At 50.3% G+C, this 27,231-nt stretch overlaps 1 protein-coding gene across 5 annotated transcripts in view; it reads left to right on the top strand.

Annotated features, from left to right (window-relative positions):
- LOC138487710 (tetratricopeptide repeat protein 12-like) overlaps nucleotides 1-27,231 on the top strand; it is a 466,792-nt gene that overhangs the window by 411,707 nt on the left and 27,854 nt on the right. For all 5 annotated transcript variants that reach the window (XM_069614243.1, XM_069614241.1, XM_069614244.1 and 2 more), the window contains 3 exons: nucleotides 7,044-7,145; nucleotides 13,503-13,602; nucleotides 20,811-21,036. In XM_069614243.1, coding sequence (XP_069470344.1) covers nucleotides 7,044-7,145; nucleotides 13,503-13,602; nucleotides 20,811-21,036 — 428 coding nt within the window. The remainder of the gene's footprint in view (nucleotides 1-7,043; nucleotides 7,146-13,502; nucleotides 13,603-20,810; nucleotides 21,037-27,231) is intronic.

Below are 27,231 nucleotides of genomic sequence, written 5' to 3'. Positions count from 1 at the left end.
GTCACGTTTTCCCATTTGCAATTATTCAATTCAGTCACCACACTGTCCCCTCTGCTCAAGTCTGTCACATGCAAGGGTTTATTTTCAAAACCGAAGAGTGATGGCTGCAAGGTTTTAAATGAATCAAAAACCAGTGACGTTGCTCTGGGCAACCCTGCAGACCATTGTGCTCCAGTCTGTTATCATTGCAAAAGGGCAAAGACCATGAGCAAATCGGGAGTTGTGCAGCCCAAACTTGTAGGTCACATGCTCCGGGGATTGTTCGTGCATGTGTCTGCGTGCTTCTGTGTAGACTTGATCCACAATGTTTCTATCAAGTTATAGATGGGTCTAATTTTGATCTATATGGTCCACGTAAGCAACCTACTTTCCACAATGGCCTTTAAGTTTCAAATGTTCTCCAACTACACTAAACGTTTCACATCCTGTTTCTGAAATGTAGTTCTATAGTTTGTTAGGATCATGGGATCTTGAATGTTACAATTAAATAACCCATTTGTAAATTTGTCATCAATATAAAGCATATTAAAGGACCAACTTAAGGGTCATCCTTAAACTGTACAAATATACTGCTTACAGATGAAGCATTCCTATAGTTTTGACATTTTAAGCAACCGAATATTTTTAAAACCGTGATGTCGGAAATTGAATAGTTGAGTCTTCTATCTGGTCTCTTTGGTGTATGAGGGACCTTTTGAAGGGGAACTATTGAGTCAGTTTCTCGCTTTTCTGGTCACTCACACAATCATCACTCACACTCTGAATATATTGAATGTAAATAGAACACCAAGTACTACTCGTAATGTTGGAATAATGCCTTCTCCAGCATGGGGTCTGGCATGGATTCACATGCTCATGAATATTCCCAGTCAGGCTGGGAATCCTCGGTAAAGAAAAAATCAGTATCAGTTTTGTTTCTGTTCTCTTTCTTAGTAGTAACCAATCACTGGTCTCTGGGTCATACTGCCCCCAGCCAATGACTGCCCTCTCCCCAAACCCCGCCTCTGGCAGCCATCCTCAGATTTTTACTGCACGTTCAAGTGTTGGGAGTCCTCGTGCTATAGCTCAAGCTTTTTCTGCTTTTTGCGCTTTTTCAAAGAGATTTGTCTCATTTTTCGGTTAAATAGAGCCTCAAGCTCCACCGCTTCTACTTCCGACCAACGGGGACCCGTTTCGGAATCTTCTACGCCCCTCAAGGGTGAAGTTTTCATCGAGCTACGCTTCTTGGACATGGCCCAGGAGAAAGGAAGCCCGACACCAGGCAAGCTGTTCAGGAACTGCCCTGGATGCAAGCTACAGAACCTGTTCATGGAGGACGAGCACTCAAAGTGCCTCTACTGCTTTCATGAAGACAAATCGCACGTGGAGAAGGACTCTGCGTTTTGCATGAACATGTCGGAACGAACCATGAGGGACCGTCGGACCCGTCTCGCCAACTGGTTGGAAAGCAAAAGCTCAGCAGGTGAGAAGAAGAAACGTGAGCGGTCTTCTAAGTCCTGTGAGGGTGCCCCGGCGACGGGGGCCCAACAGAAGGCAAAGCACCACATGTCCGCGAGCGCCGGTCGGGCTCCTCGGCTGCCAGGCAGGGCGCACCTTCACCGACGCCATCAACCGCGAGCCAACGCTCTGGATCGGGGAAGAGAAAGTCTGAGAACCTGGCTAAGCTTCTGGAGAGGCCCCGGTCGATCTGGAAGGAACCGGCCCAAGGGGTACGAGGTGGTGACCCTCCCACTAAGGTGAAGTCCTCAAGCGCGCCCAAGGTGGTGAAGACCTTGATTCACCCGGCCAAGGCCTCTGTTGAGGGTATCGCTATAGCCCTGGGGAAGCCTGTGGAGGCTCCCCCAGTGGAGGCGAACTCGGGGCCCAAAGTTTTCCTGCCCCCGCGGAGGTTAAGCCCATCGAGAAGACCCCCGTGAAGACCCCGGTGGAAAAAGAGGGGGGGAGCCGGTGGCTTGAACGGACGCGACCTCTGAGGAGGAACTGCTCGAAGTCATAGAGGAGGCCCGTCCCCATGGGAGGGATCCCGACGAGGGGGAAAACGAGAGCGAGGGTGACGACGAGGCTCAGGTGGAGGAGGAGCAACCGTCGTGTCCGTCACAGCCCGGGCCACAAGACAACTCGGCGGCCATTTTGACAGCAATCCAGGTCTTATGCACGGAGATAAGGACCAGGTTGCCCTTGCCTCCAACAGACGACCCGACAGAGCTGAGTCGGTCAGGAAGCCCCCCTAACAAGAGAAAGATCCAGCCTTTGTCTCCTTCCCCAACCCCGAGGGAGGACACAGGAAGGGATACGGCCACGACAGGGACGGATGACGACGGTGGTGAAGGGACTGATCTCCTGTCGCCGATTCCTCGGGCGTCTCCTCCCGACGAAATTGGCTCGTTTCACACTATGATCGCCAGGGCATCCGAGCTTTTTCAGCTCTGCCCCAAAGAGAAGGAAGGAAGGCTTCCTTTAGCAACGGCGTGAGGCCAAAAGGAAAACGGTCCTCGCGGTGCCGTTGTTGGATGACATCTGGGACGAGGGACTTCTCAAGAACCCGTCCACGACACCTGTTAAGAGGGACCAGTACGACAAGAAGTACCGGGTCCCCGACGCCGCCCCTTTGTGCCTTAGAGCGCAACCGACCCGGATTCGGTCGTTTCAGCAGCGGCCAAGAAGAAAGCGCGGGGGGGTCATCGGCCTCGACTTCTACTTCCCTGCCAGACGGCAAGGGAAAGAAGCTGGATGCCATGGGACGAGTCATCTCATCGGCGACGACGATTAAGAAGGCCAACGCCCTAGCGATCGTGGCCCGCTACGACAGGGAGTTGTGGTACAAGATTGCCCCCCCCCTGTTGGACTTCGTCCCGGACGATAAGAGGGCAGAGGCCCTGGCAATCCTGCAGGAGGGTGAGGTGGCCTCTGACCATGCCAGAACGGTGGCCACGGACATTGCTGACACCGGTTTCCGCCAATTGGGCAACAGTGTTTGCCTTCAACGGCGGGGGTGGCTCAAGGCGATGGATTTCCGCCAGGATGTACGGGCCAAGGTTTTGGACATGCCCTTTGACGGGAACAACCTGTTTGGGAAGACAGTGGATGAGTCACTTCAGGCCATCAAGACCGACACAGAGACGACTCGGGCCTTGGGAGTTCTACAACAACGACGGCCACCCTTTCGGAACTCCAGAGGCAAGCAAGGTGCCTCCAAGGGAATCGGCGGTCGCTCCTCAACGTACCGTCAAGCGGCCCGCTCCTGGTCGCAAGAAGCCCACAGGGGACGAGGCAAGTCCGTGGGACCTCGTCGGCAAGGCGGCGGCCAAGCAAGACTGAACCGGCTATGGTGTCAGGCCCCCACCTAAGCATCCCGGTGGTAGGCCGCTTGACTAGGTTCGTCAGTGTGTGGAAATCCATCTCCACCGAACGTTGGGTGCTCGATGCCCTGGCCCAGGGGCACACACTCTAATTCCTAAAGTGTCCCCGCATTCCACCCGTGGCCAGGAAGGAAAACCACGTCCCTCAACTACTGTTGGAAGTAAAGGCGATGCTCAAAATAGGTGCTATTGAGCTCGTCCCAAAGAGGCTTCGGGGCTCCGGAGTTTACTCCTGGACCTGCGTTGACTGAACAAGTACATCAAGGCACAGAAGTTCTGGATGGTCACCATCCAGCACGTGCTGGGACAGCTGGAGGAAGGCGACTTCCTATCGTCGGACTTGGAGGATGCGTACTTTCATATCCCCATTCTAAAAAGGCACCGAAGGTTCCTCAGGTTCGTGGTCCAAGGGCGGCACTACCAGTTCAAGGCCCTCCCGTTCGGACTGAAGTTGGCTACCAGGGTGTTCACCAAGTGCCTAGCACCGGTGGCGGTGCGGCTGCGCCTGCAGGGGATCCACGTTTACCCCTACCTGGACGATTGGCTCATCAAGGGAGCTCGCAGTCGAACACACGGCGAAGACCGTCCAGCTGCTCACGGACCTGGGATTCTCCAACTTCCCCAAATCCCACCTAGTCCCGTCGCAGGTCGCACGGTTTCTGGGAGCCAAGCTCTATACAGTGGCGCGATTGGCCTCACCGTCGGAGGAAAGAACGAAGGCCATCCTGGGCAAGGTACAACATCTGCTGGCCACAGACGTGGCCAGAGTGAGGTCCATCAAATCCCTTCTCGGGATGATGTCCTTCTGCATCTATCTGGTGCGCCTGTGCAGGCTTCGGTTGCGTCCTTTGCAGGAGTTTCTCGACGCCTGTTGGATGCAAGCGACGGGCAGCTTCGAGGACAAGATGTCGCTCAACAAAGTATTCCACCAAGCTGTTCGATGGTGGGGCACCCGTGCGCATCTCGCGGCGGGCACAAACTTTCAGACCCCAGCATATCGGGTGACGACGGATGCCTCCCTGGAAGGATGGGGAGCACACACTGGGGATCTTCACGCGAGAGGCCTATGGCTCCCGGAGGAGAGGCCGCTCCACATCAACATACTGGATCACCGGGCGGTGTTCTGGGCTCTCATGTCTTTCCTCCATCCCTCAAGGGCAAAGTGGTGAGGATCTTCACAGACAACACCGCCACGATGTTCTACATCAGGAAGCAGGGAGGAACCAGATCCCCAGCCCTGTCCAAAGAAACACAGGACCTGTGGCACTGGGCCGTTGCCCAGGGGATGTTCCTGGTACCCTTTCATCTAGCAGGGATAAAAAAAACACCATCTCCGACTCACTCAGCAGGGAGCTACGCTCATGCCACGAGTGGGAACTATGCTGCGATCAAGTGGATCAACTCTTCCAGCGATGGGGCAAACCCCAAATAGACCTGTTCGCGACGGCGACGAACTCCAAGTGCCAGAGGTTCGCCAGCAGGTTCCCCCAGCCGAGGAGCATGGGCGATGCTTTCTCGTTCCCTTGGGACGGCCTGTTCCTTTATGCGTTCCCTCTGTTGCCGTTGCTGCTCAGGCTCATCAACCAACTCAAGAGGTCCCGGTGCAGGATGATCCTCGTTGCACCGAAGTGGCCGACACAGATCTGGTTCCCGGACCTTCTGGACTTGTCAGCGTCCCTACCAGTCAAACTGCCGACGGGCGCAGATCTTCTCTCCAGAGAAGGAGGCGTCATTCTTCATCACGACCCGGAGTCGCTGAACTTGCAGGCCTGGCTCCTGCAGCACTAGAGTTTGGAGGATACGATATCCCGGCCGACTGCCGAGAGGTCCTTGCAAGGGCCAGGGCATCCTCAACTCAAGTGCTACGGACACAAGTGGAAGAGGTTCTCTGTCTGGTGCCGTGCACCGAAGATTAACCATCTCGGGATTGCGGCCCCTCAATTGCTACCATACCAACTGTCGCTAGCCAAAGCTGGACTTTCTCATGCTTCAATCAAGATACATCTGGCAGCGATTTCCCGATACACCAGAACTACAGGGCGGTCATCCCTGTGGTCTCATTGCCTGGTGAAGGAATTTATGAAAGGACTATTTGATCATTCCCGCCTGTGAAGGTGCCAGCCCCGGCGTGGGAGCTCACCGTGGTGCTTACCAGGCTCATGGGTCCGCCATTCGAGCCGTTGCATTCGGCCCTGTTGAAGTTTTTGTCATGGAAGAAAGCGTTCCTTGTGGCCATCACCTCCGCACGACGCGTGGGAGAGATTCAGGCCCTATCCTGCAAGCCTCCATACCTGACCTTTCACGATACGAGGGTAGTGCTGAGGACGCACCCCTCCTTCACGCCCAAGGTGCCGTCGGACTTCCATCTCAACGAGCCCTTGGTGTTACCTGTTTTCTTCCCGTGGCCTTTGTCGCCGGCCGAGAGGACTTTCCACTCACTGGATGTAGCTAGAGCGCTGAAGTTCTACGTGGACCGAACAAAGAGTTTTCGGAAGACATCACAGCTGTTTGTGAACTTTGGACCTGTGAACCAAGGGAAGGCGCTCTCGATGGCTTCCATTTCCAGATGGCTCTCCGGCTGCATCATGCACTGTCATCGCTTGGCAAACCGACCGTTGCCCGGCCGTCCGAGAGCCCATTCGACCAGAGCGATCGCTGCTACCACGGCGTCCTTGTCTGGTGTGCCCCTGCTGGACATCTGCAGGGCTGCTACGTGGAGGTCGACCTCCAGTGATCTCTGATCCGGGGGATTTCACGAGGTCCGCTAACCACTTAAGCCATAGCTGCTTCCAGATAATCGCATTACTGCTCTTTCCGGACATCAACCCCAAGAAAGTTGTCACCCTCTTCGCCACAAGTTATCTCCAGCAGACAAACTGGTCCATTAAAACATTTCTATCTGAAACCTGTCGCACTGTTTACGAAGGGACCTTTATGCCATCCACCATTATCTAGGCATTGTGCATTACATTTCTAGAGCCCTTGCTCTTCCAGTACAACGTCTGATTGTCAGTCTGAGCTGGTTTATACCATATAGAGGCTTCATTGTGCAACATGATCACCAGCTTGTTATAATTTAGCTATGACGCAAGTCTACCTTGCGAATGTTAAACAGTTGTAAGAGTCTATCCTGCCCTGGGCAACTTGTCCAACTTGTAAAGACTCAGCAGGTCGCAGGAGTGGACAGACTGAGCCTCAATGTCCACCCAATCCGGCCTGTCCATCGCTGCAGGCCTACTAAAGTAGTTGGCTTTCTGGACAAAGTCTCCTGTTTTTGTCAAGGTTGGTCTTCAAATCAGCCTTTTTCATGTTGTGCATAAGAATATAAAGATGGACGCCTTACCCCATAATGTCTAAAACACCTTTGTTTTCTTAGATGCTTTCTCAATGTCATATGAAGTTTCTGGATAATGTGCATTTGGAAGAAGAAACATGTATTTTACCCCCAATACTGAGGCCGGTCATTTCACCTCCTGGCTTCAGTTTTATCATAGACTGCGCAATGGTATTAACCTTCAGCTTAACTACCATCTTTAGATCATGAATATAGTACACACCCAAATATTTGACCCTCAGTTCTTACTATTTGCAATACCACGTTTCGAAGAAGCTTCAGATGTTCGAGGAAGCAAAATTGTCAATTTGTGGCTGCTTTTTAAGTGTCCACGTTTGGTTTTCCTCCAGACATCTGTGGGTTTCCTTTGTCGTGTCCTCAAACATTACCCGTTGGCTGTCGAAGAAGCGGTGAAAAGAGGTGCTGTGAAGAAACTCATGCTTCTTCTCAAGGTAATGTTATTTACGTTTATTTTTTTTAATAAGTGTGTGCAGCTGACAACTAAGGCTGAGTGAAAATTTTACTGTAGTGTTACCATATGGAGAAAAGCTTGTTTTGCAAAATGACTTTTAAAGATGTACATGCTTTGCACATCACCAACTAGCGGTTGGATTTATTTGATTTAGTTGTATTTGTATAGCGCTATTCGCCAAAGTGCTTTCACAGAAAAAAGGTACAGTACAAATTTAGTGGAAAGTTAAATGAAACAACCATTTTACTAAATGAGTAAATGATATTTTAAGCGAGGGCGGAAAAGCGGCAATAGAGCGGAACGGCCGGGGCAACGTTTTTTAATGTTTTGGAGCTAGCTGCGAAAGAGCGCAGCACAAGTAGGCACATGGAGGGAGAGTTACTGCAAGAAGAGGGAATGGGATCGAAGAGCAACAAGGTGAGTAAAGAAATGAGGAAAGATGAGGGGCCAAACGGTGAAGGCCCTTGAAGAGGCATATGATGCAAAAGAGTCACTCGAGTGGAGAAATGAAGAATGAGCAGAAGAGATTTCCAAGAAGATGGAAGAATTATAAATCGAGCAGCTCGGAGCCAAGTGAGTAGCAGGAAGACCAAGGAGAAGGGAGGAGCAGTACAATCGAAGTTAATTGAAATCTGGAGATGAGGGTTTTACTGGTGTCAAATGAAAGGAAGGACCTTGCCTTTTGACATTACATACTTGAAAGCGACTGAGTGAATGAGAAGTTGAAAGTTTCTAACAGATGAGATATTAAGAAGGGACGGTGGAAAGGAAATGGACGGTGGGGGTAAGAGAAGGTGAACAGTGGAAGCAGGGAAGAATAAGACCTGTGTCTTGGAGTTTAGATTAAGAAGATAATCCGCCATTCAAGACTGGGTAGCAAGTAGACCTTTGAGAACAGAGTGAATGGAGGGACACTAAGAGAAAAAAAGAAAGCATGATCGGAAGAATACATGGGGAGACCAAATACATGGGAGAATGAAAAGGAGGAAGAAAAAAATCAGATCAAGGGAAGAACCAGAAACCTAAGACTGAGTAGTAATGTTAGAGCTGAATCGAGAATGGACAGAAACGGAAGTGAGGAGTGGAAGACAGATGTTGAGTCACCAAGTGCCAGAGGAGCAGAAAGAGGAGTTTAGAGGTGGAGCCAAGTACCCCCACTCAAACCTCCGCCCCCATGCTGCCTATATGTTGGGGGCCAGAGTATGAGACACGTGCAGTACCAGTGAAAATACCTATACCACAAAGAATCATGGAAGCAATGTTCCCATTGAGGAAGCCATACATGCACTCACAAATATGATGGCCATTTGAATGCAATCGGAGTAAGTGGGGAAAGACAAAAGAAAGAAGGTTGGTGACATCATACAGAACTGACGCACTGATAAGAGACTGAAAAGCTAAGACATTCTATAGAATCCGAGGAGGTGTCATAGATGAGCAACATTTCGGGCTCGAGCTGAAGATGCTCATGCTACAACGCAAGCATATTAAGTATTCTTAAGGCTGGCTACATAGTGAATAGATTGTGGCAACGAGCCAATGTATATGCATAGGAATGTATGGACTACAGATATTCCACAACGCACTTTAGCAGAGTCTGGACCCAGTGGATAGAAAGGCTTTTTCAGAGTGATGCAGTTGTAACAGTAAGCAAATGACTGAGGTGAATCGAAGAAAGGCTTGGCTGGCCCAGCACTAGAAAGTGCAAGCCACCTTGAGTCTGGGTGTTCATGCAGAAGCTACAATGAATGTGTGAAAAGAACAAACTCCTGTCTGAGGTGAGGTGCAAGAACATTAAAGACGTCAGGTTCTTCATTTAATAGTTTAATACAGCAAAATGATCTGAAAAATGGTCTCCAGTCACATGGACGGATGGAAATACATTGGGATGAGCTACATCGAAACCAAAGGACAGAGTATGCCTATACTACCTTCTATTCCCAAGCACAGAACAGTTCCAAGGCCAATCTTCAAAGGGCTACTTGACTGGCAGACTGCAGAGTGATGATAGATGACATGCTAATGAGGTGTGAAGCTATGGTTATGACTAGCCCACCAGCACCTGGATGCTAGCCTGCGTGCTGCTGGCGTGAGTGGAATATTAGAGGGGTGTGAGGGTGCCAACCAGTTAGAGGGTCACGTAATAGAGAGGCATATAGTTTGTATAACCAATGGGACGTTGTGTATTTGATCACATTTGTAGTGACTTGCACTAAAGGAGGGCTTAGTTGCCCCCCTTATAGAAACCGAATCGCCTTCCCTGACCAGTATGGAACGTAGACCTAGATGTACCCTGTAAGCCTATCACTCTTGTAGTTTGCCACGTCGATTGACGTCAATGATGAGATTTTAGTATATAAACTACTTTTTTAATGAAATGCATTGAGTGAGAAGATCGAGCGTGTTTGTTGATTTTCATTATACTCACTCTTTTAGATACTTGATATTAAAACGGACACACTTTGCCAACTTCCTGAGTCAGTTTGATTATTGATTGAGTATATTCTGCATCCCCATCCATCTCAAAGTATTATTACCTTGTCGTTAAGGGGTTGTGGTGGGTACACAAGTTCAGGAGGAAGCAAAGATGGGAGGTGAAGGTTCTTTCATAAAGAGCCAACCATTCCATGGAGTGATTGAGCCACAAAAAAGCAAGAGGCTTATTAAAACAAGAGATTTGATATTCAAAGGATGGGATACCATGATGTTTAGCAAGAGGAGAGACAAGAGAATGATGGAGAATACAAATTCCACACCATGACCTCGGTGTGAGAAGGTAGAAGAGGGCTGCAGGTATAACCAGAATCATAGGAGTGAGGCAGGTTTGGTAAAATTATTTTGAGGTTTTTTATTCAGAAGAATTGCTAACAGATTCAAATTCATACAAAAACAATTACCATCACTATTCACAAAGATAGACGGTAGCGAACATCGCCATGTGTGAAACAATTTGTTGCCTGATTATCCAATCGATTACCCCTCAAAACTATACCCATCATGGTTTTTCACTGCTACACACCACAGCAAACCGGTCAATAAACAGACCTGTAAAGAGAAGGGCGGAATAAGGGGGCAACAAAGGGAAAGAAAGACATAAAAAAGTAAGCAGGCAGAGAAGACTGAACAGAGGGATAGGAAAGGAAAAGTAGTAAGGGGCAACATAAACAGCAGAAAAAACAAAGATCGAAGACCAATACTATGAACAGATGCTAAGATAATAGACTCCACCACTGAGTGGGCACATGCTTGGGTAACTAAACACATTTACAATGGAGAAAACACACTATGCCTCTCACGGACCACCAAATTCCACATTAGGTCAAGATTAAGTCCAGATTCCTAGGGGGCGGGGGCGAACCTCGACCTGAGAGCCATACAATATGCACAGTAGTCAACCGCCCCATCACCTCACACCTTTCGTTCTTGACTTTGACTGGGGTGGGGGGTGATGCTACATCTGAGACATTCCCTTGGTGACCCAGAAAGTCCTCAGTGTCCAAGCCTCCTTCTCTAGCTCCTTACCCCCACTCTGGTCCTTATATAGTAAGTAGGATTCCATCCTATGTGTATGTGCCACCAAGTTCCACCAGTTCTTTTGGACAGCGTGCAAGGTTTTCCACTTGATCATGATGTTTGAAGGAGACGGCAATTGGCATGTCCAGCAGGCGCCTTTGGGCGCCATTGTCCGTACACCACAGATGCGTACTTTTACACATGGATGCTAGGGAGAATGGCAAATGCACCCCACACACCTGCAATATTATTGGCCCCACCATTCCCCAAAACCTTGCTGTGCACTCACAACCAAATAACATGTGCTTCATCATACTCGCCTCTTCCTTACAAGACCAGCATAACCTGCTATGTACCCCTTCACGACCCCTACCCAACTTTGATGGAGTGAGCAAGGCCCTGTTGTATACAAAGAGGGTCTGTGACAGACTCCAACCGGGATAAGTGCCTACGTTTCAACCAAATATCGCTCCAACCATCCACTGGAAACTCCCATCACACCCTCACCCACCAGTCCTCTCACGCCACATTGGCATGCGTCACTTCCAGATTAGCCAGAACCCTGTACACCAAGGGCGCAGAGATGCATGATCATGTGGTCCCCACGCTCCCTTGGCGGAGGTAAGATTAATATTGCCGACAGATGCATGGGAAGGGGTGGCTGCAAAGTAACGAGTAGGAATTGGGGAAACCTAACGGAAGAACAAAGAAAGCGACAAACCTAGTGCTTTAAGTGGGCTGGGGCTAGCTGGTGGCAAGCCCCAGCAGTCTCCAGAAAGGGCTCCTGAGCCGTGGCCCACCTCGACTAGCCCCAGCCATACCGACACCTAAAGCAGCCCGTGTAGCGGCTGCATGGTTACACAGCTGCCTGCAGGTGTCGGCACTTCAGATTAGAAAGAAAATGCAGTATTTTATTTTTTCTTCTCTAATCCCTGCAAGCAGCAGGTGTAACCGTGCAGTGCCGGCTACCTGGTATATATGTACTCTGAAACAGGAGGGGGGCTGGAGGGCCCAGTCTCCTTTTGTTTCCGAGTAAATAGGCATCACCCAGCATGAAGCCTTTGCTACATGCTGGGTGGTGACTATTTACTCGGAAACAGGAGTATGGGTGGACGGCCCAGCTAGGACATCTACAGCAGGCAGTCACTTCATTCAAGGAGCCCGTGGTTAAAGCATTGCACCACGCAACTCCTTGAATGAAAGGGCTGCCTGCTGCTTCTGAGCTGGGGCGCACTGGTGTCATACCTTTGCTGCACCCAGCTCCTTTTTATGTTTAAAAGGTGGGACTGGGCCATCAAAGGTATTAATGCTAGTGCGTCCCAGCTATATCTCTTTAATCAGGCCCCCCACTTAAGCGATGGGGGAGCTCTCGATAGGGGTTGTAGCCGAAGTACACCTTTATTTAGGTCACGCCCCTAACGATCCTCACCTTGATTTCTAACCCCACTTAAAGCACTGAACAAACCAATTGAAAGGTTGACTGACTGGAGTGAGACAAAGCGCTGCAAAGTTAGAACATGAGTAATGCTCACAACGAAGGGAGTTTAAGCACCGGAGTAGTGCAATCAAGGAGCAAGGTGGTAGTGTGATGGTTGAGATGGCAGGGAATGTGAAGAGCAGGGCCGGCCTCATCGGCAGCAGTGCCTTGGGCGAATTGGCGGCCCCTCCCTGCGTGCCCCTGGTCAAAAGGAGTTTGGGGAGGCAGGATGCACCACATTTATTTTTACCTCCTCGCTCCGGAGACTTGCAGGGGGTTAATCGCTGGAATGGCACCCTATTGTTATGAAATGCGGCCACTGCCACAAGTGCATTTAATAACAAAATGGCGCCTGCCTCGCCTTCTCCCACTATGCCAGCTCGGGGGAGCCCTTGAAAGACTCCCCCGAGCTGGTGTGGTGGGGGGCTAATGGTGCCCTGGGGGGGTGATGGCGCCCCGGGTGCTCGCCCACCCCGCCCTAAGGCCGGCCCTGGTAAAGAGTACACAGACCTAGCAAAGAAAAGGATAGACCAAATAGTGCAGAGATTCTACTGATAGCCGCAGACAGCAGTGGCTTGTCTGACTTTGCTGGGGCTTTGCCCCAGAAGTAGATGTTAGTCTTCGTACAGTGCAGTGGGGAGGGGCAAAGGGACTCTGATGTAAAGCACAGGAATCCGGCTGGCAGGGGACGGGTGGGGAAACCCTCTGGATGGAGCACGGTCTGAGGCAGGGCCCTGGCACCCAACTCCAATTGGGGTTTAGGGGGCCTGTCAAGCTGCAGTCCTCTCTGACCTAAGGATCACATGGCCACGGGACAGTGAGTAAAGCAAGGCAGACGGAGCAGGATCCAACGATTCAGGTTGGATCCTGAATGGTCACATTTGTTCGGTCTTCATTTAATAATGTTCCACTGCAAGAGGGTGATGTCTGCTAGCTTACCAGCGTTTTGCAAGGACTTGTCTGCTGGTGGTAGTCGAGGCTCTGGTTTTGTAAACTGATGTCTCCACTATTGTGTTCCTAGATAGGTTTCCTTTCACGGGGCCTTCCCAGTACATGGGATACACAAGTAAACCGCCTGAACTAGTTCCCTACCCAGAACTAAGAGTACGGTCTACTGTACAGCAGACCTATTTTTTTTAATGTGGGGAAGCTTGTCCTGGTGCCTTAAGGTCAGTAGAATTCTCTGTAAACTGTAGATATCACATACTTGGCACAGCTGGCAACCGAAAAGCCACATTCCTGGAAGAAATGGGCTGATATCTGCTTTATGGAATTGGCTATATTCTTTTCTGGCAAGCCTGGCTTCAGACTTACTGAAATCCTTGTTTCCTTTCTTTCAAACTCCAGGCAGCTGGCCCGATGACATCCGACTATGCTGTTGCAGCCCTTTCAGCCTGCACTCACAGCAGCTCACAGGCTCAGAAAGAGGTGGTGATGTTGGATAAAAGTAAGTGATGGCCATATTGGATGCAGTGTGAGCGTGAAATGGGATGTCCAGGGGTAGTGTCTTCAGGCGCCTAAACCTCCTGCCTTCTTGGGAGTTCATTTCAATGAGTGGGGGGGGTTCATCCTGCTGAGCTCTCATAAGGCTTCAGCAGTGTATAAGCATTAAACGGGATGACCTTTTGAAATTGCATGCATTCAGAGGGGGATGAGCATGCATTTTAATTTGTGGTGGATGAGTGGAGCTCACGCTTCTCTGTAGAATTATTGCAAGAAGAATTAGTTTAGGTTGACTTGCTTTACTTCATGAAATCCATAGACCAGCGTTGCTCTTTGCAACCATCTCCTGTTGATAATACATTTGAGTGATTATTACCATGTATCCAGATGATTCTGGGACATGGCTCAGATAGTTAATGTTCATAAATTATGCATAAACTTGGGACAGAACGCCTGTCTATAATGGGTCCTGCGGCACCTTCGGTATACTTGTAGAGGTATCGGGTAATATTATCCCCACCAAAAATATTGTCGTATATATGGTCGTCTGGAACGGCCATAGGCGATATTTTTAATGGGGATAATATTTGGAGTTATTGGGAGCATGGGGTTGCGGGGGTGTCCCCCGCAGGTGCCATACCTTAATTTTGCTGCGAAAATATGGCTATTTTTGTATGCCGATATTTTTGCAGGGTTGTTAACACATGGAACCCTTGTAGATGGGCGATATATGTGGCCTCTGGTGTATAGAGGAGCATGAACAACCTTTTCTAGAGTTGTATAGAGGAGTGCTGATGGCCTTTCTTATGTACACACTAAGCTGCACTGTGGGTCCATTTACATGTCACAAGGCATCACCCGGAAGACGCCTGGATGGACACTTGGGGCTTTTTATGAAGTCCAAGTCCAGTTCAGGCAGTACTGCCGAGTTGCTCAGAATTTACAGAATTCTGTTATGCAGACTGTTACACAGCCTTGTTTATCACTATGGTAGTGTCTCTGCATGTGTTGTGTATGTGTATTGCCCTGTTGGGTTTGTGGAGTGGTGCACATATAAGGCTTGCTCTAGGTTTAGTAACGCACAGTAAAGGCCAAATGAGTTATGCAGATTCAAGACTATCCTCATTGCCCTAATTTGCCAAGCTAGTGGTCTTACTTTCTGCATTATGGTAAGGCATTGCTTGAGCTTGGGATAAAGCACAGTTCTCCAGCATGGGGTCTGGCATGGATTCACATGCTCATGAATATTCCCCGTCGTCAGGCTGGGAATCCTCGGTAAAGAAAAAATCAGTATCAGTTTCGTTTCTGATCTGTCTTTCGTAGTAGTAACCAATCACTGATCTCTGCGTCAAACTGACCACAGCCAATGACTGCCCTCTACCTAAGCCCCGCCTCTGGCAGCCATCTTCAGATTTTTACCGGAGGTTCAAGTGTTTGGAGTCCTCGTGCTTAGCTCTCGAGCTTTTACTGCGTGTTTCGCGCTTTTTCAGGTGAGTTTTTACATTTTTTCGGTTAATCGAGCCTCAAGCTCCACCGTTTCTACTCCCGTTAACGGCTACCCGTTGCGGGATTTTCCTACGCCCCTCAAGGGTGAGTATTTCGTTGAATCAACTTCTTGGAGGATTCCAGAAGATTCGCGGCCTACTTCGAGATGGCCCAGGATGCGAGTTCGTCACCCGGTCCCAAGCTGTTTCGCAGCTGCCCTGGATGCGGGCTGCAGAATGTGTTTAAGGAAGACGAACATTCGCAAAGCCTCTACTGTCTTTATGGGGACAAGACTCATGTAGAGAAGGACTGCCAGTTCTGCAAGAACTTGTCGGAGCGGACCATGAGGGACCGTCGATCCCGTCTCGCAAGCTGGTTGGAGAAGGGCTCGACGGGTGAGAAGAAGAAGAAAGGGTCCGAGCGGGCTTCTAAGTCCTGTGCGGGCGCCCCGGCGACGGGGGCCCAACACCAGGCCAAGCGCCGCGAGTCCGCGCACCTTCCCCGGCACTGTCAACCACGAGCCAACGCTCCGGTTCGGGGAAGAGGAAGTCCGAGACCCCGGGTAAGCTTCGGGAGAAGCCCCGTCCGATCTCGGAAGAGGGGGAGCGAGGCGTCGCCCCTCCCCCGAAGGAGAGGGCCCGGGACGCACCTAAGGTGGTCAAGGCCCCTACCCAGCAGGCGAAGGCCTCTATCGAGGCTATTGCAGCGACTCTGGCCAAGCCGGCAGAGACACCGCCAGCGGAGACCGCCTCCGGGACTAGTTTCCCTGCCGGCAAGGAGGGAATCCTCTTTTCAGCCCATCGTCGTGGCCGCCATGATGGAAGAAGCGAGGGGGGGCACGGTGCCCTCCTCGAGCTCGGAGTCAGCCTCGGAGGAGGAACTGACCGAGGCCGTGAGGAACCTCGAAGTCCAATTCGAGAAGGTTCGATCCCATCGGGAAGATCCTCGGGATATAACCGAGGAAGACGACGATGGTGAGGAAGAGCGGCATTCCATTCCGGGGCAGCCGGATCCTAGGCCTCAGGATGGCTCAGCGGCCATTTTGTCTGCCATCCAGTCCTTATGCTCTGAGATAAGGACAAGATTCCCACGGCCCAGGCCGGAGGACCCGCAACCTGGCCCGTCGGGAAGTCCTCAGAACAAACGACAGAGGACCCAACCCTCTCCTCCGCTCGCCCCCATAAGGCCTACAGTTCCCTCCTCATCCTCCCACAAGTCGGGAGATGACGGTGCGTTGGGCTCGACGACGGGTTCTGAGGGCGACGGCGACGGAACGGGTCTCCCGTTGCACGGGCCTCGCCGCCCGACGAGATTGGCTCATTCCACGCCATGATCGCCAGGGCGTCCGAATTGTTCCAGCTCTGCCCGGAGGAGCAGAGAAAGGAAGGTTTCCTCTATCAGCGCCGGGAGGCCAAGAGGAAGACGGTCATCGCGGTGCCCCTAATCGATGACATCTGGGAGGAGGGCCTGTCGGTTCTCAAGAACCCCTCCACGGCACCAGCCAAACGGGACCGGTACGAGAAGAAGTACTGGGTCCCCGAAACCGCCCCCCTGTGCCTCAGGGCCCAGCCAACGCCAGACTCGGTCGTCTCGGCGGCGGCGAAGAAGAAAGCGGTGGGGTCAGGAGCCTCGACGTCTAATTCCCCGCCGGACGGCGAGGGAAAGAAGTTGGACGCCATGGGGCGGCGGGTCATTTCGTCGGCGACGACTATCAAAGCGGCCAACGCCCTGGCGATCATGGCCCGTTAAGACAGGGAGCTCTGGTTTAAGCTGGCCCCCATATTGGACTTCCTGCCAGACGACAAGAGGTCCGAGGCTCTGGAAATACTGCAAGAGGGCGAGGTGGCGTCGGACCATGCCATAACGGTGCCAACCGATATTGCCGATACCGGGTTCCGCCAGCTGGGCAACGGTGTTTGCCTACGACGACGGGGTTGGCTCCAGGCGACCGACTTCCGTCAGGACGTCCAGACCAGGGTGTTGGACATGCCGTTCGACGGCAGCAAATTGTTCGGGAAGGCGGTGGACGAATCCCTCCAAGCCATAAAAACGGAGACGGCCCGCGCCCTAGGAGCCCTTCAGCAACGACGGCCCTTTCGGAGCTCCGGAGGCAGACAGGGTGCCTCCAAGGGATCCAGCGGTGGCTCGTCGTCCTACCTCCAGGCGGCACGCTCCTCGTCTCAGGAGGCCTACAGGGGTCGCGGCAAGCAGGGAGCGCCTCGCCGCCGTCGGCAGGGTGGCCAGGGCGGCAAGGCCACCACCTCCAAGCAGGACTGAACAGGCCGTGGTCTCGGGCCCCCACCGAAGCACCCCGGTGGGAGGCCGGCTGACTAACTTCATCGGCGTGTGGAAGTCCATCTCCACCGACCGTTGGGTGCTGGATACCCTGGCAAGAGGACACTCTATCGAATTCCTGAAGAAGTGCCCTCACGTTCCACCTGTGGCCAGGAAGGAAAATCACGTCCCGCAACTGCTGTTGGAAGTACGGGCGATGCTCAGGAAAGGCGCCATCGAGCTTGTCCCCAAGAGGCTCCGGGGCTCTGGGGTATACTCAAGGTACTTCCTCGTCAGGAAGAAGACTGGCGGCTGGCGCCCCATCCTTGACCTTTGTCGTTTGAACAAATACATCAGATCACAAAAGTTCAGGATAGTCACCCTCCAGCACGTACTGGGACAGCTGGAGGAAGGTGACTTTCTGTCGTCGTTGGACCTGGAGGATGCATACTTCCACGTTCCCATCCTCAAAAGTCACCGAAAGTTCCTCAGGTTCGTCGTCCAGGGACACCACTACCAATTCAGAGCACTGCTGTTCGGATTGAAGTCGGCCCCCAGGGTCTTTACCAAGTGCCTAGCACCAGTGGCGGCGCGGCTGCGCCTGCAGGGGATTCACGTCTACCCCTACCTGGACCCCTACCTGGACGACTGGCTCATCCGCTCAAGGACGAGGGAACTCGCCGTCGAATACACTGCGAGGACCGTCCAGCTACTCACAGACCTGGGATTCGCCATAAACTACCCAAAGTCCCACCTGGTGCCGTCGCAGGTGGCCCTGTTTCTGGGAGCGAAGCTCGATACAGTGAGGCGCCTGGCGGCCCCGTCGGAAGAACGGACGAAAACCATTCTAGGCAAAGTGCAGCGCCTACTTGCCACGGACGTGGCCAGGGTGAGGTCCATCAAGTCCCTCCTGGGGATGATGTCCTCTTGCATCTACCTGGTGCGCCTCTGCAGACTACGGATGCTCCCTCTTCAAGAATTTCTCGACGCCTGTTGGATGCAGGCGACGGGCACCTTCGAAGACAGGGTCCCCCTCAACGAGGTGTTCTGGCGGGCGATTCAGTGGTGGGGCGTTTGAGCGCACCTCACGGCGGGCAAGGACTTTCAGACGCCGGCGTACCAGGAGACGGTGACGACGGACGCCTCCCTGGAAGGTTGAGGCGCCCACACCGGAGTCTTCACGAAAGAGGCCTCTGGCTCCCGGAGGAGAGGCTCCTGCACCTCAACGTCCTGGAACTCCGAGCCGTGTTCTGGGCTCTCAAATCGTTCCTCCCGTCGCTCAAGAGCAAGGTGGTGCGGATCTTCACAGACAACACCACGACAATGTTTTACATACGGAAGCAGGGAGGCACCAGATCCCCAGCCCTATGCGCGCGTGTCACGAGTGGGAACTGCGCCAGGATCAGGTGGATCTACTCTTCCGACGATGGGGCAAACCCCAAATCGACCTGTTCTCAACAGCGACGAACTCAAGTGCAAGAGGTTCGCCTGCAGGTTTCCCCAGCCGAGAAGCATGGGCGATGCGTTCTTGTTCCCCTGGGACGGCCTATACCTGTATGCGTTCCCTCCGTTGCCGTTGCTGCTTCGACTCATCAGCCAGCTCAAGAGGTCCCGGTGCAGGATGATCCTCGTCGCACCGGCGTGGCCGAGGCAGGTCTGGTTCCCGGACCTTCTGGACTTGTCAACGTCCCCTCCCATCAAGCGGTCGGCGGACGCGGACCTTCTCTCCAGAGAAGGAGGCGCCATCTTCCACCACGACCCGGCGTCGCTGAACCTGCAGGCCGGGCTCCTGCAGCGCTAGAGTTTGGAGGCTACGATATACCGGCCGATTGCAGAGAGGTTCTTGCAAAGGCCATCGCGTCCTCGACTCTCAAATGCTACGGTCATAAGTGGAAGAGGTTCTCTATCTGGTGCCGAGCACAGAAGATCAACCCCCTACGGATTACGGCCCCTCAAGTGCTGCCGTACCTGCTATCGCTGGCAAAGGCTGGGCTAGCCCATGCCTCCATTAAGATTCATCTGGCGGCGATCTCCAGATATACCAGAACCACAGGACGGACGTCCCTGTGGTCCCATCGACTGGTGAAAGAGTTTATGAAAGGACTGTTCCGGTCGTTCCCGCCGGTGAAGGCCCCGGCACCGCCGTGGGAACTTAACGTGGTGCTGACCAGGCTCATGGGGCCCCCATTTGAGCCGATGCACTCCGCACCTATGAAGTTTGTGTCGTGGAAGACTGCGTTCCTGGTGGCCATTACCTCCGCACGACGAGTGGGAGAGATCCAGGCCCTATCCTGCATAGCACCGTACTTGACTTTCCATGCCTCGAGGGTGGTGCTTAGGACGCACCCCTCCTTTATGCCCAAGGTGCCGTCGGACTTCCATCTTAACAAGCCCTTGGTGTTACCTGTTTTCTTCCCGTCGCCGGCCGAGAGGACTTTGCACTCGCTGGATGTGGCTAGAGCGCTGAAGTTCTACGTGGACCGCACAAAGAGTTTACGGAGGACATCACAGCTTTTCGTGAACTTTGGACCTGTGAATCAAGGGAAGGCTCTCTCGAAGTCTTCTATTTCCAGATGGCTCTCCGGCTGCATCATGCACTGTCACCGGTTGGCTAACCGACCGCTGCCAGGCCGTCCGAGAGCCCATTCGACCAGAGCGATCGCTGCTACTACGGCGTTCTTATCTAGTGTGCCCCTGCTGGACATCTGCAGGGCTGCTACGTGGAGGTCGACGCACACCTTCACGAGATTCTACTGCGTCGATCGGGATTCCAGGGAGGAGTCCAGGGTCGGCCAAGCAGTGCTGCGCAACCTGTTCGCTTAAGGTGAGCCTGGTGAGGAGGTAAGAGATGCTTAATGTTGAGTTTTTTGTATTGCTTAATGTTGAGCCTTTTGCCACCCCCCCCCCCCACCCCCCGTGGTTGTGCATGTGTGTACTGCTATCTATTCTTATATTCATGAGCATGTGAATCCATGCCAGACCCCATGCTGGAGAAGGAACAAGTTACTTACCTTTAACTGTTGTTCTCCAGCATGGGTCTGGCATGGATTCACATGCGAACCCTCCCGCCTACCCCTCTGCGGCTCTTCACTTGGTCATACTGCCTCTTCACGTGCTACCAAATCTGAAGATGGCTGCCAGAAGCGGGGCTTAGGTAGAGGGCAGTCATTGGCTGTGGTCAGTATGACGCAGAGATCAGTGATTGGTTACTACTATGAAAGACAGATCAGAAACGAAACTGATACTGATTTTTTCTTTACCGAGGATTCCCAGCCTGACGACGGGGAATATTCATGAGCATGTGAATCCATGCCAGACCCATGCTGTAGAACAACAGTTACAGGTAAGTAACTTGTTCCTTACAGCACTAAAGCATCCCCTCAGTGGTCTTAATACAGTTACGGGATGCTCTGGTGGCCACCTGGTAATTGACCAACTTCTCCTTTTTCCTAGAGTTTAGTGTTATGATGAAGCTTTTAGGTTCCGAGAATGAGATTGCTGCAGGAAATGCCGCCCTCTGCCTAGGTGACTGTGCAGCTGTGCCTGGTGCTGCCTCTTCGTTGCTGAAATCCGACGTATTGAAAGTTTTGTTAAAATATGCCAGAGGGGACGCCAAAGAGGTTGCATTGCAGGAGAATGCCGCAATAGCTTTGGCAAATCTTTGCAGAGCAGAGCCCAGGTACAGTATACAATGTTTGCAGGAGTCTCAAAAGATGTGTCAAATAACTTGGAACTGTCAGTGAACAATCTAAGCTGTAGCACTGCCTCACTTCAGTTAATCTCTCAATTTAGCTCTGTCTTGTGTTAGAAAAGATATGGTAAGGCAAGGCCTTTAGTTATAAATTATAGCCCAATTCAATTGATCTCGTGTGGATATCTTTTAGTATTGTGCTTCTTTTTTAAACCATTTTCTGTTCTTCTTTCTCTATGCGTTTAGTGTTAGTCTCTTGCTTATTAAAAAAAAGCTACCCTTTCCTCTTGTGCCTTTCTCGTTTTATGCTCCTTCATTAAGGTTGAAAAGCCCTTTGAGTCCCCAAAAAATGACACTTCCCTCTGTTTGCCATGTATTGTTTGTTGTAGTTGTAGATTGAAGCTGTAGCTGTGATTGGAGTTGAGATTATACATTGTAGTTGTAGTCTGTAGCAGTAAGGTTATTGTGTGTTCCCTTGTTTGTCCACATGGGTTGTTCTGGGTTCTCGTTCACCCATACACAGTTCATGACCTTTGTGGCAGTTGGTATGGTGCACTGTCTACGACACTGGTTAGCAAAGGGAAGTCTGCTTGGAGGAGCTGCATTTTTCCTTACCAGTGGAGAGGATTCTGCCATGATTGAGGGCGGATCCCCATTCTTTTCTTGGTTGTCGGTCCATGGGCGCTTGGACACAAACGATAACCAATCTTCTCATTGGAGGAAGTCCTACTGGAGACCAACAGAGTGGAGGGAGGGCCTCACGTGGATGCCCAACTGAGGTGATGGAGGAGCAGGCATGTCTGTCTGGTGGTAGGAGGGGTGGCTCCCGCAAGCCTGCTGGAGGGGGTGCTTGCTTTGTGTCCTGAGTGGTTGGGAGACTCAAAAGAAGAAAGTTGTGTCTACCCTGCAGGGCATACATAGGGTGATGCCGAGTCTACAGAGATACTGCATGAGCAGATGGGAGAGGTAAAAGAGGTCGCGTGGAGGAGTCCCTTCATGCTGGGTGGAGGGAGAAAGTCAGGAAGAGCCACACCCAAACACATACCACAAGGTCCTGGGTGTTGGACTATTTTATCCTATTACCGCAAAGACCCTTATTAGAGAGGCGCCTGAGGTTCTCTGCATGGTGTGGCTTTGTGAAGCTGGTTAAGTGGGGCAGAAGAGAAGCGGCAAGTGGAGCGTCACCCTGGGTCCATGGTGAAGAGGTACCATGTGCAGTGGTGGCACAGGACAGACTATCAGGCACGCATGTCCCCAGAGGCTAGCAAACATGCAGCGCAGCCACTACCACACTCCAGCAGCGGTGGTGAGGGTCGTAAGGTTGACCCGGGTGTCAAGCTTGAGAATTTTATTTGACTTGGCACCCTGTGAAAGAGCCACTGAACTTTGGTGGATGTGCCCCATGAAAATGCTAAAATCCCATAAGGCCCTGTAAAAATACTGGGCAATTGTAGTGTGTGGCTGTGCAGTGAAAACAAATATTAGAAAACATTAAGCTGCGATATGAATCTACTAGAACCTTAAGGGTTGGCTGCACCCAGTGAAAAAATAACCTGAATCTTAGTAGGCGGTTTGGCCTGTAGAACATAAACTTGTTTAGGATCCAAAAACGTTACTTGCAGTGTAGTCCATGCATTGGAATGTGTGAGGCAACACTGATCTTCTTCTGAGCTGGTGGGTTGGGGAGATGACCTTCCATAGTCTTTTGCAATCGGTGACTTCATTTTTATAAATGTCAATTGTTCAACGTGCAGCACTGTAAGGCATCTCTTGCTTTTGTAGACAATGGTTCCGACAGCACTAAAACCTTTCTTGGACTACATACTTTCAAGGGTAGCCCGCAGTTAAACCATTCTAGAGCAACTTGCTCAAGCGCTGCTTGCCAGGTGAACAGCTTGCTGTACTGATGCTGTAACAGCTCATCCCTTCCCATTGTTGAAGTGTCCAACATATGGGAATTGCGTATCTGTGCGGCTGATCTTTTCCTGCTGCTCAATATGCTTGAGTCATTGAGTGGTGTCCTACATACTGTTCCCCATAGGCTGTGCCTACACTTATCTCAAAACTTTCAACAAATGTCAGTGATTTACTACCCAGTGATACTGCTGTCATTTGTGAGCTTCACATGCTGTTTTCACTTTCATAATTTGGACTGTTGGGTGCTCTTACACTGCCTGCGTTCTCCTGCCAGTTGATGCAAGTGCTGCAGCAAAGAATCCCTGCACATTTGCATAATATATCTTCCTTGTGATGCTAGCTTGAGACCTTCAACCCTGAGACAGGTGGATGAAAAGCAGGCACTTTTTTTTTTTTTTTTATTGACATAGCTGACAATCAACTTTTCAATATTGATAACATTTAAACAATCAACATCTTATATAAATACAAAAAAGAAGAAAAACTGAAAGAAATTCAAGATTATCAACTTATAAGTCACTTTGCTACTTGGTTGTGCGAATTTAATTTTACCAACTACAGCATTGATCAATCGTCTGATCTAGTCGTTACACATACTCATAATCTACTGACTGATGGATATATTCATGTGCACCACCACACAACTTTATAGTCGTGAATCAGGATTCGGATCAACAAGTTTTAGTTCATGTAAAAATGCGAGCGCTCTTATAGATATAGCCGTAGAAATACCAGAATAGATTGATCTCCACAATGTTTCAGAAGTGGAGACTCCAAATGGTTCCATTATTTGTTTAAAGTATTTCACTCGTTGGTTAATCAGTGCGTCGCATTCGGTCAATAGATGTTTTAATGTCTGTACTTCCTCCTCCTGAGTACAAAACCGACAGAACTTTAGATCTTGATTAATGAGCTTCCGGCGAGCCATCACTTGTCTCGTCGGCCACAGATTAAGTCGTAGACGGAGTAAGTAATTCTGATGACTTATAGATGGAGACTTAATCAAATAACGTTCGGGAAAACTGTGCTTTTTCATTGCCATCAGGTTTGGATCAAAGTCCCAATATTTAGTTAATTTTGCTCTCGTAAATTCCTTATCCAGGGTAAATATCCTAGTTTTAACTTGTATAGGATTTTGTAGAAGTATAGGTAGAGAAACTTCTGCTGATGCAAGAACTTGGATGACTTAATTTCGACATTTACATATGAATTTGTCCTTAGAAGAAGACATAGGCCGCTAATGTGCCTAATACTGTCACTGAATTTAGGGCCAATAGACTTCTCCTAAACATGGCTACAACAAGCCATATATAGCTCATACAAAGGGATATCAGACCTATTTCATGCCGAATTAATGGCAGAGGTGTAGAAGATGGAAGATGTAAAACTCCACGCCAAAACTTCCCTTCCAGAATAGACCCAAATTGTTAATTGAGTAATGGTAGAGTTTCTGAAGATTACAGTAAAACGGGTGATGCTTTCTGATGATACGTAAGTAATGTAGCAATTGTGAACTTGCCATACTTCCTCTGTATGATCTTGGCTTGGTGAATGAAGGTTGTCACTTTATCCTGTTGTAGTTGCTTAAATACAACATTGCGTTTCTTTGTAACTATTTGAGCCCCTAAATATGTATAGTGCTGTACCATTTGCAATTTATACGCTTTGAGTTCCCATACATAAGATTTTTTGGTAATCTTTTTGGTCACATTAAACATCATAATCTTGGTCTTATCTAAATTTATGTTGAGATAGTTGGTCTCGGTATAAGCTACCACATCAATGCCTTCTGCAGGCCCTTAGGTGTTTTAGACATAACCAGATTGTCAGCGTACATCAGAAATGGAATACTCTTATTGCCCAGTTTCGGGGGATCCGAACGGATGTTTCTAAATGCCTTACCCACATCCGAAATAAAAAAATTGAAAGGGGCTGAGGCAAGCGTACAGCCCTGTCTCAGCCCTCTAAATGTCTTAATGGGTTCAGTCAATTTTCCTTCAGCCGTTAATCTTATTTGTATGATGTTTTCAGTGTGCAAGTCATTAATGAGATGCACAATATGCCTTGGGCAACCATGTTGAGTGAGTTTTATTTATTAATAAGTCTTGAGAAAGAGTTGAACGCTGCTCGCAGGTCTATATAGGCCATATATAGCGGTTGTTTCATAATTTTATGATCTATTATTGATGTTAACGTCAAGAGATTAACACATGTTCCCATCCCGGCAATAAACCCGATTTGGAAGGGATCTCTTGGTCCTGAATTCAGCATCCATTGTTGGAAATCTAAACCTCAAACAGTTTGCCCGACACATCTAGCAATGAAATTGTTCTGTAATTACTCGGCAGGGTTCGATCACCTTTTTTAAAGATCTGAATGATTATAGCTGATCTCCATGTAGTTGGTATTTTATTGGTGATTATGACCTGCTTGAAGATGAGGGTTAGAATTTAGTAAAGTAGGAGACCCATTCTGTTTCGTTGACCTCCTTCAACTGGACTGATTTTTGGGTTGCGGTGTTACCAATGTTAATCAGTGCCCATATCTGACCCATGTTTTTATTTAAGGCACTTTTTAACATGGCCTCCATCTATTTGTATCATGTGCCTTTTATGGGATCGTAGTCTGTTTCTATAGTGGCAATTTAACAAGTGCAATTTTTTGAATTTATCGGGAAAAGTCGAATTCAAGATACATTTTTTGTTTTTTCTTAGCGATGTGTTTTTTGGCTTGCACTAACGCATCAAATTCGTGACATGGTTTATGATGAGCTAGGTTTCGCTCTATATGACACACGATGGAGAAACGATGTATAATCCCTTGATGCCCCTTGACCATCATGATGGGTACTTTCTACGTTGTTATAAAAGTCATAGTATGCATGTTGCACTTCAACTCTGTGTTCGGGCATTGTTTACTATTACAGAATGAGAGAATTTGTGCAACCTCTTCATCTACTGAATAGTCTAAACGCCATTTCAAGTTCAACACATTGTGATCACTGTATGGCTGTGGATGTATGTAAAAGCTCAGGGCCTTATTGAATGTGTCTGGATCGACAGACTTAATCATCGAGGAACAAGCTCCTCTTGACCAAGTTGCATTAGGAATCGTGTCTCCTGGCAGGGATCCATTGCACATCACCAATCCTTGGTCTTTAATGAGGTGCACCCACCTCAGACAGGCTTGATTAAATCTAATATTAGCTGGTAACAACTGCAAATGTAGATCTCCTACCACAATCACAGCAGTTATCTCCAAAGACTCCGAAATGGCATTTAATAACATTTCTAAGTCTAAGAAAAATGCAACATCCAAAATTCCCTTGGGGTTTCGATACCTATTAGGAATAGCCATTACTCCCACCGGATATTCTAGCTTTACCAATTGTAGAAAATGGTTTGGAGCTAACCATGGAGAGAGAGGCCACCTCTTGTGATTCTTGATTGCGACCCTTAGGCCAGATGACGGTCTGCTTTGTACAGCTACTTCGAGGGGATTGGGTCCTCCGACGTATTCCATATCTATGACAGGTAATGTCCACAGCTGTGCTGCTTCGAAAAATCTTTGGCTCCTGCGTCGATGCGCCGTCCCCGAGGACGACCTCCGACGGCCGACGTCACCCGATGTGATAAGTAGGACGCACAACGCCCACAGCCTCAGTTCCGTTTTTTCCGCGAACATGTTCGCTTTGTGAATCTCGGTACGCCTCGACTTGTTGGCGTTTGCGGTTTTCTTTTCTCGGTTCGTTGAACCTGTTCGGTTTGTTGTGACGACCTGTTCGTTGGGATGTCTTATCTTCGAACCCGCGTCCGGGCTTCAAGAACTGTTGGTCCAAGATGTCGGTCACGGACTCGCACGACGCCTGCCTCTGGTGCCTCGGGGAGGCCCATGATACGGACGACTGTGTCGACTGCCAGTCGCTCACTGCAAAGGCCTTGCGGGAACGCAAGAAGAAGCTGTCGGTAGGCCGGGTGTCTAAGCCCCGGAAGTCGAGGTCTGCGGGGCTTTCGACCAATGACTCGAGGGGTGACTCTCCGCGTCGGAAGTCCGGTGGGTCTCCTTCCAGGAGTCGGTCTCGCCACTCCTCCGCCTCTTCTAGGCATTCCAGGAAGCGCCGGCATAGGTCGCCTTCCCCATCCTCTTCCGAGGACTCCGCCCGTCGGCGGGTCGCTTATCCCTCCATACAAGCGACACCGGAGGAATGGGCTTCCTTCGGGAAGCAGATGCTAGCGATTCTGGAATCGCAGGGCACCAGTCCGTCCG

The sequence above is a fragment of the Ambystoma mexicanum genome, chromosome 9 (genome assembly GCF_040938575.1).
Source record: "Ambystoma mexicanum isolate Mex_15411 chromosome 9, UKY_AmexF1_1, whole genome shotgun sequence".
Classification (NCBI taxonomy): domain Eukaryota; kingdom Metazoa; phylum Chordata; class Amphibia; order Caudata; family Ambystomatidae; genus Ambystoma; species Ambystoma mexicanum.
The sequence above is the reverse complement of the archived record's forward strand: the minus strand, read 5'-3'. Positions and strand labels throughout refer to the sequence as shown.